An 18,147-nucleotide genomic window follows, 5' to 3' on the forward strand; every position below is an offset into this window, starting at 1 on the left:
ACATGAGGAGCCGATGGTGCACTAGAAGAAGTAGACCCAGAGACTCTCTGAGTGTACTGAGTCTCGGGGACAGTCTCCTGACCCGAAGAACCGGGAGTTGAAGAAGAGGCCGGGTCTAAACGACTACCCGGCTCACCGAAGATCTCTCTGTGATGGGCAGTAAGTCTTCCTTTTCGAACCTTGGAAAAAAAAATAAATTTTTAAAATTAACATCAACAATATATTTCCCAACATTATCTACCTAATGAACACTAAATAACATAAAATCCGTAAACCTATCTAAATTCCCTATACTAACCACCTAATCTATCCTAAACTAACCAAATTAGAGAGGAATTAGAGAGGCTTACCATTGCTACAAAATGGAGAGGAAGTAGAGATGAAAGAAAGAGTGAGCGCTCGGGGGTATATATAAGATTACATATCGTCGCAAATTCCTCGCAAGGTTACGATGAAATAGCGAGCAGTTACAAAGGCCCGCGTTTTTCAATACGAGGAAATTGCGAGGAATCACAAAGGCCCGTGTTTTTATATACGATGTATTAACGACGATTTTGCTTACGTGGAATTAACGAGCTTTGCTTTCCTATAAATATACCCACAACTCTCATTTTCAAACCACACACAAACTCCCAAATCACACCCTATCTCAAATCACATTCCTCAGCAAAATCATATTAAAATTATAAATATTTGAAAAAAATAGGAAAAGGAGAAGATATTAGAATTCATGTGGGCGAGACTTACGTATTATAATTGCTGGAATTCTTGCCACATGTTAATCTGGTATATTTCTCCTTTTCCTTTTTTTCTAGTTTTTACACTATGAGATATTTACGACGATTTCTGCTTACATGGTATTTACGACGATTTCATCCCACGTGGTCTTCACGACGATTTGGGCTTACGTGGAATTAACGAGTGTTTTGTTTAAATCCTTTTACGTGGTGTTTACGACGATTTCTGCTTACGTGGAATTAACGAGTATTATGTTTAAATCCCTAAAATCCGAAACCACTAAACCCCAAACCCCAAACCCCAAACCTGAAACCCCAAACCGCAAACCCCAAATCCGAAACCCCAAACCCAAACCCCAAACCCCAAATCCGAAACCCCAAACCCCATATTCCTTATTTTCTACTTCATATATTCCAAACCCCATCTTTATTTTTAAATTTCGTCGTTATTTCCTCGTTGGCTTACGAGTCATTTACGACGATTGCTCATACGTGGTATTTACGACGATTTCTCGTACGTGGTCTTTACGACGATTTTTACATACGTGGAATTAACGAGTGTTATGTTTAAATCCCTAGAATCCGAAACCCCAAACCCCATATTCCTTATTTTCTACTTCATATATTCCAAACCCCATCTTTATTTCTATTCCAAACCACAATTCCCACATTTGCTTATTCATAAAACAAACTCCCAGCATTCCCTTATTCATAAAACAAACCTCACATTATCTTATTCATAAAACAAACTCCCTCATCTTATTCATAAAACAAATACATCAATCGGATACATCGACATTCTCGTCATCACTAGAAACATCATCATTTTCATTAAACTCGTCTTCAACAGCTTCGTCTGTGGCATCATCGGTAAGATCTTCGTACTCGTGATTATGCGGATCAATGAGAAGGATGTCATCAATTTCTTGTTCAGGTTCCTCGACTTCATTTATCTGTTCTTCTTGCAATGGTGGTTCTTCTCCACTGATGATTCGTCCTCGAGGTGTAACTTTGATCACTGCTAACCAATTTATACCTGAATCTCTCATCCGAGGGTATGGAAGGAAGCTAACTTGGTCTGCTTGTGAAGCTAAGATGAAAGGCTCGAATTTGTTGTACCTTCTTCCACCGTTGACATCAACTACACCGAATTTGTTAGACCGAACACCTCTGTTGACGACGGGGTCGAACCATTCACATTTGAAGAGGACGCATTTCAGCTTCAGTATCCCTGGAAATTCGACTTCAATAATCTCCGTCAAGATCCCGTAGAAATCTGTTTCCCCTTTCACACATATTCCATAGTTACTGGTCGCCCGCTGTCTACCATAGTCATATGTATGAAAAGTATAGTCTCGTGTGAAATACATCTGTGATGTGGTGACCTTTACAAGTGGAGATTGAATTACTTCGTGTAACCACTTAGGATAATCTGCATCGTCGTCGTCATAATCAACCTGCAAAAATAAAGAGAATGTTAATGAAATACAGATAATGTATGAAATTTTTTTTAGTTAATACCTGATTCCGCAACCACTTAATGAAGTGTTGATCTTTCCTTTTGTCTACGTCACTTGTGGATATACCAGGAAATGTTTCTTCGACTTGAGAAACAAATAGGCTGTAAAATCACATTTTATAGGAATGAATCTCTCGCAATTATACAATTAATTATACTTATATGTGTTTCGAAGTGTCAATATATGTTACCTTTCAAAATAACGCATCAATGGATCTTCGCAATTGAGTAGAATATAGGTGTGTGCACTATGAGCGTCTTGTTCACTCGACCACCAAACCTCTTTAGACTTTCCACCGAGTCGCCCAATCTGGCTAAAGATGTCTGGAACACCAGCAACTGCATATGTTGGCGCAACACCACCATCATCATATCTTCTTGGAGCTCTTCTCCGTGTACGTACTTTTGACGCAAAGTAGTACGATGTGAAGTGAGAAACTTCTTCCGTCAAACTTCCAGCAATTATAGAACCTTCAACTTTGGCGAGGTTCTTTGCTTTTCCCTTCAAATATTTCATGGCTCGCTCATACTGATACATCCATCCGTAATGTACAGGTGCACGAAGCAATGCCTCATATGGGAGGTGGACAGCTAGATGCTCCATGACGTCAAAAAATCCGGGAGGAAATATCTTCTCCAAGTTGCACAATAAGATGGGAATGTTCTCCTGAAGCTGTTCCACGACTTCTTCTTTAAGAGTGTGTGCGCTCAGATCCCTGAAAAATGTTCCAATGCCTTTTATATTCGAAAAAAAATTAAACACATTGTTAGTCATATATTATTTTGTAAATTATTGTGATATAATACACTACGTACCTGCAAGTGCTTCATGTACGTTTGTTGGAAGTAGCTCCGCAAATGCAAAGGGCAGTAGTCGTTGCATAAATACATGACAATCATGACTCTTCATCCCGGAGAACTTTTGACCCTTTTCAACACATCTAGAGAGATTCGAAACATACCCATCGGGGAACTTTACTTCTGATGCCACCCAGTTGAACAACACCGACTTTTTTTCTGAAGATAATCTGAATATCGGAACGGGAACTTGTCCATTGCTTTTAATATGTAACTCGCTTCTTGAGCAAATATCCGGCAAGTTCAACCTCGATTTTATGTTGTCTTTTGTCTTTCTTGGGACATTCAATATTGTATTCATGATGTTCTCAAAGAAATTCTTCTCTATATGCATCACATCGATGTTGTGGCGCAGAAGAAGATCCTTCCAATATGGAAACCCCCAAAATATACTCTTCTTGTGCCAGTTGTGATGAACAGCGTAAGAATCAGGCATATTACGAGGGACATGCCAATTACCACCCCAACGAACTGTTTCGTTAGCTCCGTAGTAGTCGATTTGCGCTTCAATTTGTTCTCCAATTAGATATGGAGGAGGAGTGTCTTTTGTGCCTAAACAAATTCTTGTTTCTTCGGTAAGGATGGCCAATGGGAAGAAATCGACGGTGACAATCAAACCAACTTGTCTTCCTACCATTCTTCAGTTGAAACGCATCTGTCGTTCCATTACAATATGGACAAGCTAATCTCCCATGTGTAGTCCCTCCAGACAACATTCCATAGGCAGGGAAATCACTCATTGTCCACAAAAGCATCGCTCGCATCGTAAAATTCGTCTTCATTGAACAGTCATACGTCCTCACCCCTGTTGACCATAAATCCTTCAACTATTTTATCAGTGGTTATAGAAAAACATCAAGGGACCTTTTTGGATGGTTCGTACCAGGTATTAATATGGTTAAGAATAGCAACTCTCGTTGCATGCACATCTCCGGTGGCAGGTTGTATGGAGTAAGAAAGACTGGCCACAATGAATATTGTCTCCCTGACATTCCGAACGAACTAAATCCATCTGTGCATAATCCGAGATACAAATTCCGGATATTGCTAGCGAAATCTGGATGTACTTTGTTGAAATGTTTCCAGGCTCTTGCATCTGATGGATGAGTCATCTCACCATCCGTCTGAGTATCCTCGGTATGCCATCTCATCTTTCCAGCAGTCTACTCTGATTGATACAATCTTTTCAATTTGTCTGTAATTGGTATGTACCACATCCTTTGGTACGATACCCTATTACGTCCCCGTCCTTGCGGCTTGAATCGTGGCTTCTTGCAGAATCGACATTCTTCTAGCTTCTCATCATCTCCCCAAAAGATCATGCAGTTGTAGATGCAAACATCTATCATCTCCGAAGGCAACCCAAGACTATAAACCAGTTTCTGAATCTCATAATAAGAATCAGCAGACACATTGTCTTCCGGCAAATACTCTTTAAACAAGTCCGCCCATTCGTTCATGCAACTTTCAGGTAGATTGTGATCAGTTTTAATATTCATCATTCTAGCAGCTAACGACAATTTAGAGAGACCTTCAACCACTGTAAAGTGGTTGATTCGCCGCGTTTAACATTTCGTAAAACTTTTTTGCATCTATATTAGGTTCTTCATCTCCATCATGAGCTACGAATGCATCAGCTACCATATCATGAACCCTATCATAATCTACCATCTCCTCCTGATGGTAACTATGTTCATTATGCAAATGATGATCAACCGGTTCTTTTTCCTGAAAATTGCTATTACTACTACTAGCTTCATTCTGATCATAATTAAAACCTTCTCCATGTTGAAACCAGATATAGTAATTTGCCGTGAAACCTCTATTTATTAAATGCTTCCAAACATTTTCACGGTTTGCCAGTTTCGAATTGTTGCATTTCCGACAAGGACAGAACATCTTACCACTTTCTTGGGCGAGCGGTGTTGAATCTGCTTGATGCAACACCGCTCACCCAAGAAAGTGGTAAGATGTTCTGTCCTTGTCGGAAATGCAACAATTCGAAACTGGCAAACCGTGAAAATGTTTGGAAGCATTTAATAAATAGAGTAGTGAAAGACAAAAGGGGTCGGTTTTTTAGATATGCTGGATGGAAAATATGACCAGCGGCTCAGACCAAATACATCCGTAGATGAAAAAAAAAAGACTAACGGTTTGATGAAGTCTTGAAACAAAGACTATGAACCACAAGGCGTAAAAAACTATGTCTGCTTGATAAATACAAGTCTTTCAAAGTATACAAAGACTATGAGTTGGATGGGTAATAATGACTAACTCTTGAGACAAAATCAGTCTTAACATAAAGACTAAATCGAAAACAGTTTCTGCTTTGTAAAAAGTCTATACAAGGACTATGGCTTGGTTTACTATATGTTGGATGGAAAAAAAAACGACCAAAGACTTGAGACAAAGTTGGTGCCTGGTGGATGGAAAGGATGAACAATTGTCCTTAAGACACAGCTGATACAAAACAACTAATGACTTTGGAAAGTCTTTTGACAAAGGCTGTCAACGGCTTAACGAATCATAACACAAAGATTCTAAACAAGGATTGTTAATCGAATATACAATATGGATCCGTTTTTAGTCAGTTCCTTAAACCTTGTGGTTCATAGTCTTTGAAAACTTAGTTGTACCATGCATAAAATATATATGCATCAGTTGTACCACTTATTTACGTGTACATACTATGTTTAACATATTATGAAATCATAATTTAAAAAAAAATATTTTTGGTGTATAATATTCCAAAATAATGTAGCTAAACAAGTAAACAAACTTTTAAAGTATAAGGTAAATCATGTAAATTTATAAGGGTTTTATAATAATTTTCAAAAAAATTGTAAAACTTCAAATAAATTAGGAGAAGCTTTCTAATCACATACCAATTTGGATATTTAATTGTTTTTCTCATATGTAATACCAAATTGGCTATGTTAATTTCTCAAACGTCAAATTTGTACCAGTTGTACCAGTAATACCAGTCTAATATATAATGAAAATTATGCAAATTATACTTATAATACTAGTTTATTTTCTTAGCTTTTAGGGGTTGTATCAATATTTTCACATAGTAACTTTTGTAAAATATGCTTGATGTTTGCTTTTCATAATAATATGGTTAATCTAGTAAACAAACTTTACGATATGAAGTATGTAATGTATGTTTAAAAGTTCAATGTAATAATTTAACAAAAGTTTGAAAAACATTAAATAAAATAAAAGAAACTTTGTCACTATAGATCAGTTAGGATATTTATTTGTTTATTCCATATGGAAAACATGAGTTACTAGTCGTGCTAATTGTAATAGTTGGCTATTGTACATAAATATACCATTTATATACTAGCTATACCACTTTTTATTATGTTTAATTGTACGAGGTATAATAGCTATACCTAGTCGAAAGAAAGATGAGAGAATAGAAATTGTGTGGCTGTAATTGAACAAGAGAATAGATGATCATGTGGTTAAGATTAAAGAAGAAGTGGGTCACATGTGAAAGAGAGAAAGAGATAAGAAAAATGGTGTTGTTGTGATTAAAAGAAGGAATAGTTGATTTTGGGTTTAGATCGTCCCTTCATTAATGAAAGATGGTAATTTTATCTCATTTGGACCACTAAGATTAATGTTGGTTGTGTGAGATTTTCTTAAGATCACTTGGACCATTTTAGATTAACTTCCTTAAAAATAAAGATATTTTGAACGCAAATAAAGGAACACAACCATCATATCACTGACATTTTTTATTATTTATAAGAGATACATTTTTTTTATTATAAGAGATTTAGTTCGAAGATGAGTTAATATTCAAATATAAGATGGCACATATACAAAATATATGCTGCTTGGCTACCGGATACTCAGGCCTGGCCACCAAAACTGCTTCTGTGCACAAACACTAGTAGATTGATCGGGCATAGCCACCAAAAAGTCACGATCCAGTCCTGACTATTTCAAAACAAAAAATGTAACTAAAGTGGCAATTTTGTGACAAAAATAGCCTTGAATAGTCACGAAGAGAACTAGGACAAATTTTAATCACGATGTAACCAAAAAAAATTTGTGACCATTTGTCACGAATATAAAAGTGACACAAAACATTACAAACTAGCTACGATTTGCGACGAAAAGTATGTGGCCTAAGATATATATATTAGATAGTTTAGAAAATCTTATTCACGGTTACATTTCATGACAAAATTTGTGACCATTCCACCTATAAGTGTAGGGTCTTGTTAATTATTCAATAAACTAGTATGAGAAAAAATCCTGGTGTAGAATTCAATGAATAACCCTAGCAATCCATCAATCAGCAATTCGACATTCAGCCCAAGAAATTCCTAAATTTATGAAGTGATCTACTCGACATAAAAAAAATAACACAAATCATAGTCTGAATAAAATTCATAGATGAATCGAACATGAGTTCGAAGAAAACTGAATGAATTCTTTATAATCTCTCTAAATCTTAAAAGAAAGATTCGCTTAGAACAATGGATTATGATTAGTAAAAATAGGTTAAAATATGTTCAAGGGCGCATGTGCAAATACAAGAAACTTTGGCCAACTTGCAGTTATCGAAACTTCATTAAATCACGAGTCGGGTGTTAACATGTTGGGTGTCGTTCGGTACCCATGTAGTGTCGCTCGACACCACACCAGAATCTCAGCAGCTTCCTCTCGCGCGTTAGATGGACCACTCTTCAGTAATATGCGTATAAATTTGGATCTAACCAATGGATCGACTTTAAACTGACGAAATTTAAAATATAACTCAGTTTTATATCTTGTGTAAAATTATGAGCTTCATCCATTGGTGGGAAGACCTCCATCCGGTGCTAAACCTCTGGCATATCTGCACAGTTATGCATCTCAAATTACTCCATAATCTCCAAAATTCTCCAAAGTATACATGAACCTGCAAAGACCCTAAAATGACTCCAAAAATATAATATATACTCTGAAACCAGACTTATGACATGGTTAAAATTCATAAAACTCAAGGTATATCAATGGTTACTTTGTTTGGGGAGGAACAAGGAAGAAAACATGATAATGAAAAAATTTCGAAAGAGATAAACTCAAATCTCGACAAATAAAGAAAGATGGGAGAAAAAGGAAGATATGGATTAACAGGAAAATAACAACACATGCGATCTTGGAGGTGTATATAAACAAGGCCGGGACAGAGAAGAAAGGGGGAAGAAACTTAGTCTCTGCAATTAGAAACCTTAGGCTTTATATTTGTCTTTTTCTAAATGAGTTGCGACTCACATGGTTTTCTTTTAGGTGGTTACTCTAGTGAACTTAGATAGGTTTTACTGCCCGTGTTATTAGATTTATGTTGTAATCTCGCTTCCAGACAAACTTCATGTTTTATTCGGTCTCTAGAACGCTTATACGCAAACTCAGAATAAAGGTCTCTTATTTTAAGTTTGTTTTTCGTATTATCTTATTTCGTTTCTGAACATTTTTGATTACTTGTTATTGGCTCTGCAGACTGATTCCCCGTAAAAGTTTTGTTTTCTTCACTATTATTTGATTGTGCAAATTTAAACTCCCAGAGAACTCTTTGCCTCAACTGGATTAACTTGCTTAATTGTTTGGTATAATGCTAAGCTGTTGATATAGTGAACTCTGTGCTATTCTGAGTAGATTGTCATTGCCTGTGATAGGTGCTTAGTTTAATCACCTAACTTCTAACTCATTTCCTTTTTTCTTCTTTAGAGCGTACATACACGCAAGGGGAACAATTTATAGGCTCGGTGGTGTTCATTACAAAGACTGCACTCCTGCTCAATCTGTTCCTCGCTCCCTGAAGCACAATCAGGAAATTTCGATGCACCTTACCGGCTTGGATAACAGCACTAATGGAGTTTGGACGAGAAGAAAGATCAAATCTCAAAGGAATATGAGCAACCAAAAAGATGTGTTGTCTGTTCTCTTGGTGGCTTGCGCAAAGAAGACAATCCAAGGGAACAATGAGACCCCAACCCCTTAGCCTATCCATGCTTGGGATTGTGTCTTTGAACAACACTGACTGATGCCATTGAACAACATGAAGCTGAACCTGAAGTTGACTCCAAGTCTCTGAAGCTGTGAAAGTAGTTTTGGGAGTAGCATTTCTGATTTTCCTTACATAAGTCATATCCACCGAGTTAATTCTTCAAGTTACCTCTGGCAGAGAGTTCTTGAGAAGAGTGATTACACGCCGGTATTAAATGCCAAAACATTCCATAACATATGTAATACCAAAAAGACATACACGCACAATACTAAACAAGTCGACAAAAGATTAAAAAGAAGAAAAAAAGAAGATATTTGTTTCATTTAAAACTTCAACCGGTAGACAAGACACCAATCATCAAATACCAAAACACTCCATAATATATTTTTAAGTTACACAAATTTCAAACCCTTTTATTTAATATATAATAAAAACAAGCAACATTTAATTTTTAAAATCAAAACTCTCTCTAAGTGTTGTTGACATCTGGTGGTAAGATTGTTGTTGTTAATGCTGGATCACCTTCGGAGAATCTGTTATTTGCTATCCCTATCTTGACATCCTCTTTCGAACAGATGAATATTTCCTTAGCCATATTGCAAAATTTTCTACACAGAAATAAAAATACTCACTAAATTTTGCAACTAATAAGAAAAAAATAGAAAATTAAGAAAAACTTACGGCCAGGGATCGTCTCCAAGAATCATCATATCTCCATCATTATATATGAAAAACATTTTCCATTGATTGTGCATATGCAACTCGCCTTTGATATCAAAGAGTCTTTCTAGTTCATCGATCAACTGATTGTATCCATCAAATATAGTTAAATCTACAGTCCTTTCTATGACACCTTCCATATGAACCTGGGCAATAACCATATCAAGAGCATATGAACTTTATAGTAATCTCAGTCTATTGATGCAATTTTAATCAAAATCTAATATTAGAATAAAACTGTGGATGAAAGCGCGCGCGCACGCGCGCGCGCACGCGCGCGCGCACACATATATATATATATATTAAATTTACCTTATACACAACATAACCTTTTACTAAAACCTACGTTTTCTAATGTTTTAGTTTTACATAATAAATAGTTTTAAATTTGAATAATAAGTAAAAAAAATAAGAAGATGGTGATCTTTTTCATACCTTAGTACGACTTGTAGCTTGGACATGGTCAACCTTTTCGTCTTCAAATATTTTAGAAATCTTACATTTTTTGTTTGAGACAATAGGTTCCACTGGATCCTTTGTTATAGCGGGAACCATTAGATCAACTCCAAACAGTCTGCAGCTAGTAGTTGCGGTTGTGGTTGACGGTTCTTTCATTGCTTGAACCATTCGCTCATTGTAGATTGTAGGAACCCACATTTTTGTACCTATACACATCAATAGAATGATAACTAATTCACAGAGAAGTTTTAACTTATTGAGAAATGTTTACATACCGAACTCATGTACTTCGAGTTGACGTTTATGTTTTTCGAGTTGACGTTTATGTTTTAGAGTATCTGACTTGAAAATATTTGATGAATGTGTTAACAGCTCAATCTCCCATGGAGATACCTTATCAGGTCTTGGAATTGTTGCAGCTTCATCCCATTGCACCTATAAAACAAAATTATTGGTTATTATATATTACTCTTTTTAAAATATATTCTAAAATAATATGTAAGTGGAATTAATATTATTCTTACTTCTAGACTTCGCCATTCTGAATCCTTCCAATGATCGGAGAAATCTCTCACTCCCACTACTGTTCCATTGTATCTATTGTAGTCAAATAATTTGCGTAAGTAATCATATTTTGAAAAAATAAAGTAAAATAAATGTTTAAGATTTACCTTATTTCATTTAGATCTTTTCCATCGAACTTCATCGAAAATTTGGAGCCTATATTAAACTTATTATTCACTCTATCTACAAATTTATCGAAATTGACAATGAATTGGCTCGACCTGATATCATCACATCAAATAAATAAAATTATATTTTCAATAAACTATTTAGATAATGTTTAATTAGAGTAAAAAGAATATTACCTTGGCTTATAGAACACAACGAACATACATTTGTTTTCAATAGCATTCAGTGCAGTAGCAACCACACTATGGTGCATACTCTGTTTTGAAATTAAAGATGTTTGTATGTTGCGTTGCTGATGAGCTGCTTTAGTGATACCAACTCGCGATTCTCCATTCTCTCCTCTAGGATAACAAATAGTTAAAATATAAATTCAAGGAACGAAATAGATCTAAAATGGCAAAACAGATATATATACCGAAGGAACACAAAAGAGTCTCCAGCAACCAATTTTTTTCCTTTTGCAAACTCATTCCAACCAGATGTGAAAAGATGTTTTTTTGGTGTACCTAGTTGATTTTTTGTAAACAGAATATAGATCAGTGATAAATACTCACAAATTTTGAAATGAAATATAGAATGGTCACCTCTTAAAGTGTGTTTAAAACTCCATTCATGACCATGGATATCTTTAGCAATTATCTCTTGACTTGGGGTTAGCTGAGACACATCCTAAAAACATTAAATACAAAATGTTATATAAGGATTTACAATATGAGTTTATGTAAGCCAAGGGTAATTACCAACAGGGGAAGACATTCAATGGCATGTCTTTTATACAAAACAAAACCACCATTTGTGCTGGTATCAGAAGCACTTAACACCTTGGTGAAATAGTTAATGTTTTGTATATTGTTTTCGGTTTTGGGAATAGGGATTTCAACATCCTGAGAACATAAAATTAATTAAATTACTTTAAAGAGATTGTAAGAAGATCTAATGTTAAAATAAATAAAATCTTATTTTGTTACTCACAGATGTATCAGGCAACAAAGAAACTTCTGCATAAATTTCATTAGTATTGGTCTCTACCTAGGAACATACATAAAATATACCGAAAACAATATCAGTTACAGTCTAAGCCATTTTACATGATCTGTATTTTATAAATAAGAAACATATATAATCAAAGACGCATACCTTAAGTTTGATACTAAAAACATTACAACAAATTTTTGAAGGAATATCAAAAATTGGTTTTAGTTGACAAAGTTCGTCGTCCATAGAGGCAACTAGCTGGTAATACCATCAAATTGTTGAGTAAGTCTTACAAATTAAAACATAAGTGGAATGATATAAAAATTTAAAGTAAGATAAAAAAAATATTGCCTGCTCTATATGCCCTTGAGGAAAGTAATATATTTTATCTCCAATTTTTGGAGTATCAAACAGAGGTCCGGCACATAACTTCCATAATTTATTGTTCAAATAGTTATTGGTTTCATCAATAGCTAGAAAAAAAGAAAACATTATTAGGGATATATGTTTTTCATCAATCGAAATTCATCTCGTATCCAAGAATTTTTCACTTATACCTAAAACTTCAGGTTGTGCATGCATGATTTGATCACCAGCCATCAACAACTTTTTCAAACACTTGGTGAGAACTTTAATCTTTATTTATTTTGGTTTGAACTAGTGTGTTTTTCTTAACTTATAAATCTTATATGTATAAAGTATATATGGGTGAAAATATTCAAATACTTCATAAGTATATTTACGGATATGAGTTTTGACTAATAACTTTTACTAGTTGCCAAAAAGTATCGGGTCAAAGATATATCTTTAGAAATATCGAAAGTTCTTTAATATCAATAAATTATGTTTCTAGGTATATAGTAATAGTGCAATAGAGTACATGCGTCGTTCAGGGCCGGGTTAGAGAAAGTGACAATGGATGCATCGCCCAGGGCCCACAAGGTAAGGGGCCCATAAAAACAAATTTTAGTTAACAATGTAATTATTTATAGTGTGAGAGATTTTTTCAGGACTCATATACATTGTGTCGTGTGTTTAAGAAAAATATACATAGCCACGGAGTCCACAAAGCAAGGGACCCATTAAAAAAAATAGTTAACCTTGTGAAGTGTCCACATATTATTTAGGGTTTTTTGTTCTTTAGACAAAGACTATGAACCACAAGATTTAAAGAACTGTCTCTACTTGATAACCACAAGGTTTAAAAGTATACAAAGATTATAACTTTAGATGGATCGAACTAGAATCAATTGCTCCGGTACTCTTAGTTGGAAAAAAAAATTCTCACTCCTCATCTATAATTCATTTCATTTTCATTTATTTTTAATTTGAAATCTGATAAAAAAATCCAATATACCCATTATGAATCCACTTATTTACGCAACATGCCACTAAACCTAATTTTCTCTCTTATCTCTACAGATTTAGATTTCATTTTCATTCTTCATCTTCTTTCTTTCTCTCTTCTCATTTTTTTCTCTCTTCTCTTTCATTCTTCAATCCAAATATTTTTTGTCTTTGAATTTCTTCTTCTTCGGTTGTTCTGCTTTTCCTTTTGTTCTTCTTCGAATCTCTTCTTCTTGGAATCCATTCTTCCTCGAATCTTATATGTTTCTCCTCTTTTCTAATTTGGTGTTCTTTGTTCGCAATTTTAGGGTTCTCCTTCGAATCTCATATGTTTTCCTCTCTCTCTCTCTCTCTCTCTCTCTCTCTCTCTCTCTGCGCGCGTTGTGCTGCTTGCTGCAAGAATATATGAGAAATGTGAAAGTAAAACTTCAACCCAGAAACAAAGTTTTACCAAGTTAGACAATCGTTTAAGTACAATTTTATAAAACTGTAGAACTTGGTTAAACTAGGTTCAAAGTATTACAAAGTTGTACTTCGACAATGGTACAACTTAGTAAAATTTTGTACTAGTTTTACCAACTCGTGCAATCATTTAAGTAAAACTTAGTAAAATTGTAGAACTTGTAAACTGTAAAATTGTAAACCTGTAAAACTTGGTAAAACTTTAATTTGGTAAAACTGCAGAACTTGGTAAAACTTAATATCAATTATTGAATCTATATTTTTGAAATTAGAAATTCGATTTGAGAGGGAAAAGTAAAGGGTAAAATCGGAATCGTCTTATTTCATTAAAAATAGGAGTACATCAAAATAAGTAAGAGTATGCGAGATTTGTTTTTGGCTCATTAAGAGTATTTGAGCTTTTTACTCATCGCAGTATCATCTCTTAAGACAAAGACAATCAGAGCCGGCTCAAAGACATCATGGACCCTTGGGAAAAATAAATTTAAATATTTTTTTCACATGTATTTATAGATGATATAAAAAAATTTGGACCCATATTCCTAATTTTTTTTAAAAAACTGGACCATTTCTCCACTATTATTTTTGCAAAAAATAATTGGGCTCGGGGCCCACGCCCCTTTGCTCCTACCCTAAAGACGGCCCTGAAGACAATGGAAGATTGACCAATTCATAGTCTGAAATCAGTCTTAAAATAAACACTATACCAATGGCTTAAAGAATCATAGCACAAAGATTCTTATCAAGTATTATGAATCTAAAAGAGATTCTTACTTAACGGCTTAAATAATACTTGTAGGATGGGAAGAGAAAGAATCAACGGCTTAAACATGTCTTAAAGACAAAGACTCTGAAAAGTAAATGAATGAAAAAACGCCTAATGGCTTAAATTAGAGTTGTTTGATGAAAATAAAAAATGAACAGTGCCTTAAAGATGTCTTAAGATAAATACTCTGAACTGAGAATTATGTATTTGCGATAACCACAAGGCTTAAAATTAAAAGTGTGGAAAGACCAATCAGATAACTAGTGATACGAAAGTCTTATCGCAAAGACTATGAATTGATAATTAGATTCCTTTCTTGTCTACCCACGGCTTAAGTCCTTGATTAAAGTACAAAATAGGATATAGAAGTCGAGACCATCTTAAAAGATTCTTAAGACAGACATTACAATGGATGAGATAATACTTGTTGGATGAAAGACACGACAACCAGTTTGAAAAAATCTAAGACAAAGACTATGGACCAAAAGGCTTAAGACCTGTCTCTGTTCAGTTTAATAACCACTAGGCATAAAATTGTCTACAATGATAGATTTATAGACTAGTTGTCTGACATCAGTCTTAAGACAGAGCTCAAACAAAAACTGCCATGGCTTTGGAATGTCTCTAGACAAAGACAACCTACGGCTTAGAAATGTCCCACAGCTTAGAAAGGTCTTTCGAGAAAGACTATGTATCAATTTAGACTTGTTGGATGGTAAAAACAACTAATGATTTGCTGTATAGAAAAAAGACCAACTGCTGAAAGATTCTTGACAAAGATTCTTATTTCCACATGGCTTAGAAGTATGTTGAGAAAGTCTATGCTATAGACTTTTTGGATGGTAGAAAAAAAACTAAGGACTTGTTGTATTGATGAAAGACCAACTGCTTTAAAAAGTCACAAGGCAGAGATTCTTAAACAATATGAATCTACAACAAAGTCTTATTATAGATGGAAAAACAAAAACCCACGTATTTCAATGATCAAGAGATTCTTACTTAACAGCTTGAATAAGGTTTGTTTGATGGGGAGAAAAGCAACCAACGGCTTAATGATGTCTTAAGACAGTCTCCGAAAAGTCCTTAGATGGATAACAATGACTAATTGCTTAAATTAGACTTGTAGGATGGGAAGAAAACGACCAACAGCTTGAGAGATGTCTTAACACAAAAAAAAATTAGAACTATATGAGTGTAATTGGTAACGGCTGGTAGGTGCTTTCCACAGTCCCATTTATTTCTACAGTATTAAATTTACAGCAATCAAAATTTAATAAAAAAAATTAAAATCACAGTTCTTGAAATAACCTACAGCTGTACAAGTGCTCTGTAGAACCAAAAATTCAGAACAATTTTTTGGAGCTTTCCATAAAATTCTACAGCAATAAAATCTAACGCCACAACAAAAAGTCTACAGATTTTTTTCTGCATAAATTTTTTTAAAGCTACAGCCATTACCAATCAGACCCTATGAATTGTCTTGCGACAACCGCAAGGCTTAAAAGTATAAGACAGACAATATAGGTTGGTTTGTAGACATGATGGATGGAGACAATGACAATCGGTTTAGAAAAAAAAAGTTAAAGCAACTGATGGCTTAGATAATATGTGTTGGATGAAAAAAACTGACAAACAGTTTAGAAAGACCTTAAGACAAAGACTATGGACCAAAATGCTTAAAGACTGTGGTCTAGTGGTTTGAGTTTCTTATTTATTTTTGCCAAAAAAAAAAAGTTTACCAAATATGATTCAAAACTTGATTTTGATTGCAAAAGTATATCCAAACTTCAATTAAATGCAAAAGTAACCCAAAAGCCTTGTGAAATTACAGCCAGCAACTTGTGACCAAACAAAAAAACAAAACTCATTTTTACGAATATAGTCCCGCTAAATATTTTGAGTCGTCTGGTATAGTTGATCTTAAAAATAATTTATAAATTTTGTAAAACGTATTTTGATAAGCGAAAAATCAAAATCATTTAATTATAAACAGTTTTAAGTGATACAAATTAAGATATAATAAAATTAAATTGTTTTCAACATAGATGAGTGAAAATAGTGAATCATGATATTCTTTGGTCTATGGTTTGGCAACATATGTTGTAGTATTGTATGTATTCTTAGGGTTAGATTTTAGAAAGCTTAAATGTTTTTTTGAAAACTTAAAATTTTACCTACATGTTATTATTTCTGTGTATAGTAAACAATTTTTAAGTTTAATTTGATTTTATGAAGTGTTTAACTAGTTAATTTAGTTTAGGAGTTATGTTTAGGGTATAGATGACTAACATGTAAGTCGTCTGGCGATTAGAAGACTTCTCTGTAAGTCTTCTAACTCCCGCTAAAAATATTTTAGTTTCCCGCTAAAAATATTGAAATCTTCTGGGTGACTTACAAGTAAGTCGTCTAGTAACTCTTCTGATCGAAAATATTTAACCTTATTGGAATTTTTGTCTCTATGTATAAAGAAAAATTTACACATTATTTATCCTCCTCTCAAATGGCTGCAACAGAAATAGTATGTTCCTCATTCTAAAACTCTCCAACCTCTCTCTAATCTCTTTGAACTTATAAACACCAAACTTTATTGTTTTTGTCTCATGTCTTTCTCACTAGTTTATCTTGTTTTGCAGGTTTTTCATCACATGGTTCTCATCTTCCACTCATTTAAAGGTAGGTTTATTAATTTTAGATACGTATTTTTGTGTGTTCTATAAAGGTAGATCTTTCTAATCTTCCACTCATTTTCTCTGTTTTTAAGTCATTTGAACGTTTTTGGAGATGCATGTTTTTCAGATCTAGATTTGGATATGCAGGTTTTTCAGATCTGGAAGACTTCTGGGCTAGAAGACTTCCAGACGACTTCCAGGAAGTCTTCCAGACGACTTCCAGGAAGTCTTCTGACGGAGTCTTCTCTCATGTCTCCCTTTCATAATAGATCTGAGCGTTTTAGTAAGTTTTTATGTCTGATTTTTCTTCATTTGGTAACAACACTAAACTTTATATGAATTTTTCATTTTTGTCTCATGTATTTATCACTAATCTATCTTTTTGTTGCATATTTTTAACTAGATGGTTCTCATCTTCCACTTGGATATGTACTTTGTATGTTCTATAAAAGTATGTCTATCTAATTTTCTACTTATTTTTTTTTCTGTTTTTAAGCCATTTGAACGTTTTTTGATATGATATGCAGGTTTTTCAGATCTGAGTATGATATACATGTTTTTCAGATCTGGATCAGACTTTGGAAGACCTATGGGAAGTCTTCTCGGAAGTCTTCTAAAATATAATGTGCTAGAAGACTTCCTTTCCAGACGACTTCAAAGAAGTCATCTAGACGACTTCCAGGAAGTCTTCCGACGGGGTCTTCTTCCATATCAAGTGGAGTCTAAGCTTGTCTTTGTAGAGGAATGATCTATAATAGTTTTGTTTGTGGTATGTTTTGTGATTTGCATGTGTACTCCTTTAGTTGCGACTTTTTTTGTAAATTTGTTAAGTAACTTTAAGATATGTTTATTTAATTTTTAAAAGTGTTAAGTAACTTCAAGAATATCAAGTAACATGGTTTAATGTGTCTTCTCAGATCATAAGATATACT

General features: G+C 34.2%; 1 protein-coding gene across 1 annotated transcript; it reads right to left on the bottom strand.

Annotated features, from left to right (window-relative positions):
• Positions 1 to 9,593: 9,593 nt before the first annotated feature.
• LOC106317273 (putative auxin response factor 14) lies at positions 9,594 to 12,571 on the bottom strand. Its single transcript, XM_013755116.1, has 14 exons — positions 12,529 to 12,571; positions 12,358 to 12,444; positions 12,134 to 12,231; positions 11,969 to 12,025; positions 11,737 to 11,880; positions 11,581 to 11,665; positions 11,412 to 11,502; positions 11,173 to 11,337; positions 10,975 to 11,088; positions 10,828 to 10,900; positions 10,579 to 10,738; positions 10,280 to 10,509; positions 9,806 to 9,990; positions 9,594 to 9,732 (listed from the first exon to the last, which is right to left on the bottom strand). Exons 1-14 carry the CDS (start codon positions 12,569 to 12,571, stop codon positions 9,594 to 9,596), a joined length of 1,671 nt encoding a protein of 556 aa, XP_013610570.1.
• Positions 12,572 to 18,147: the final 5,576 nt, after the last annotated feature.

Source organism: Brassica oleracea, chromosome C9, assembly GCF_000695525.1.
Source record: "Brassica oleracea var. oleracea cultivar TO1000 chromosome C9, BOL, whole genome shotgun sequence".
Lineage (NCBI taxonomy): Eukaryota > Viridiplantae > Streptophyta > Magnoliopsida > Brassicales > Brassicaceae > Brassica > Brassica oleracea.

Excerpts from the sequence above, each read along its gene's own strand:
- LOC106317273 (XM_013755116.1), bottom strand. The coding sequence starts at position 12,571 with ATGGCTGGTGATCAAATCATGCATGCACAACCTGAAGTTTTAG. Across the intron at positions 12,232-12,357 it reads TACTCCAAAAATTGGAGATA|AGCTAGTTGCCTCTATGGAC; the intron begins AAATATATTACT and ends GATGGTATTACC. Across the intron at positions 9,733-9,805 it reads CTTGGAGACGATCCCTGGCC|AAAATTTTGCAATATGGCTA; the intron begins GTAAGTTTTTCT and ends ATTTCTGTGTAG.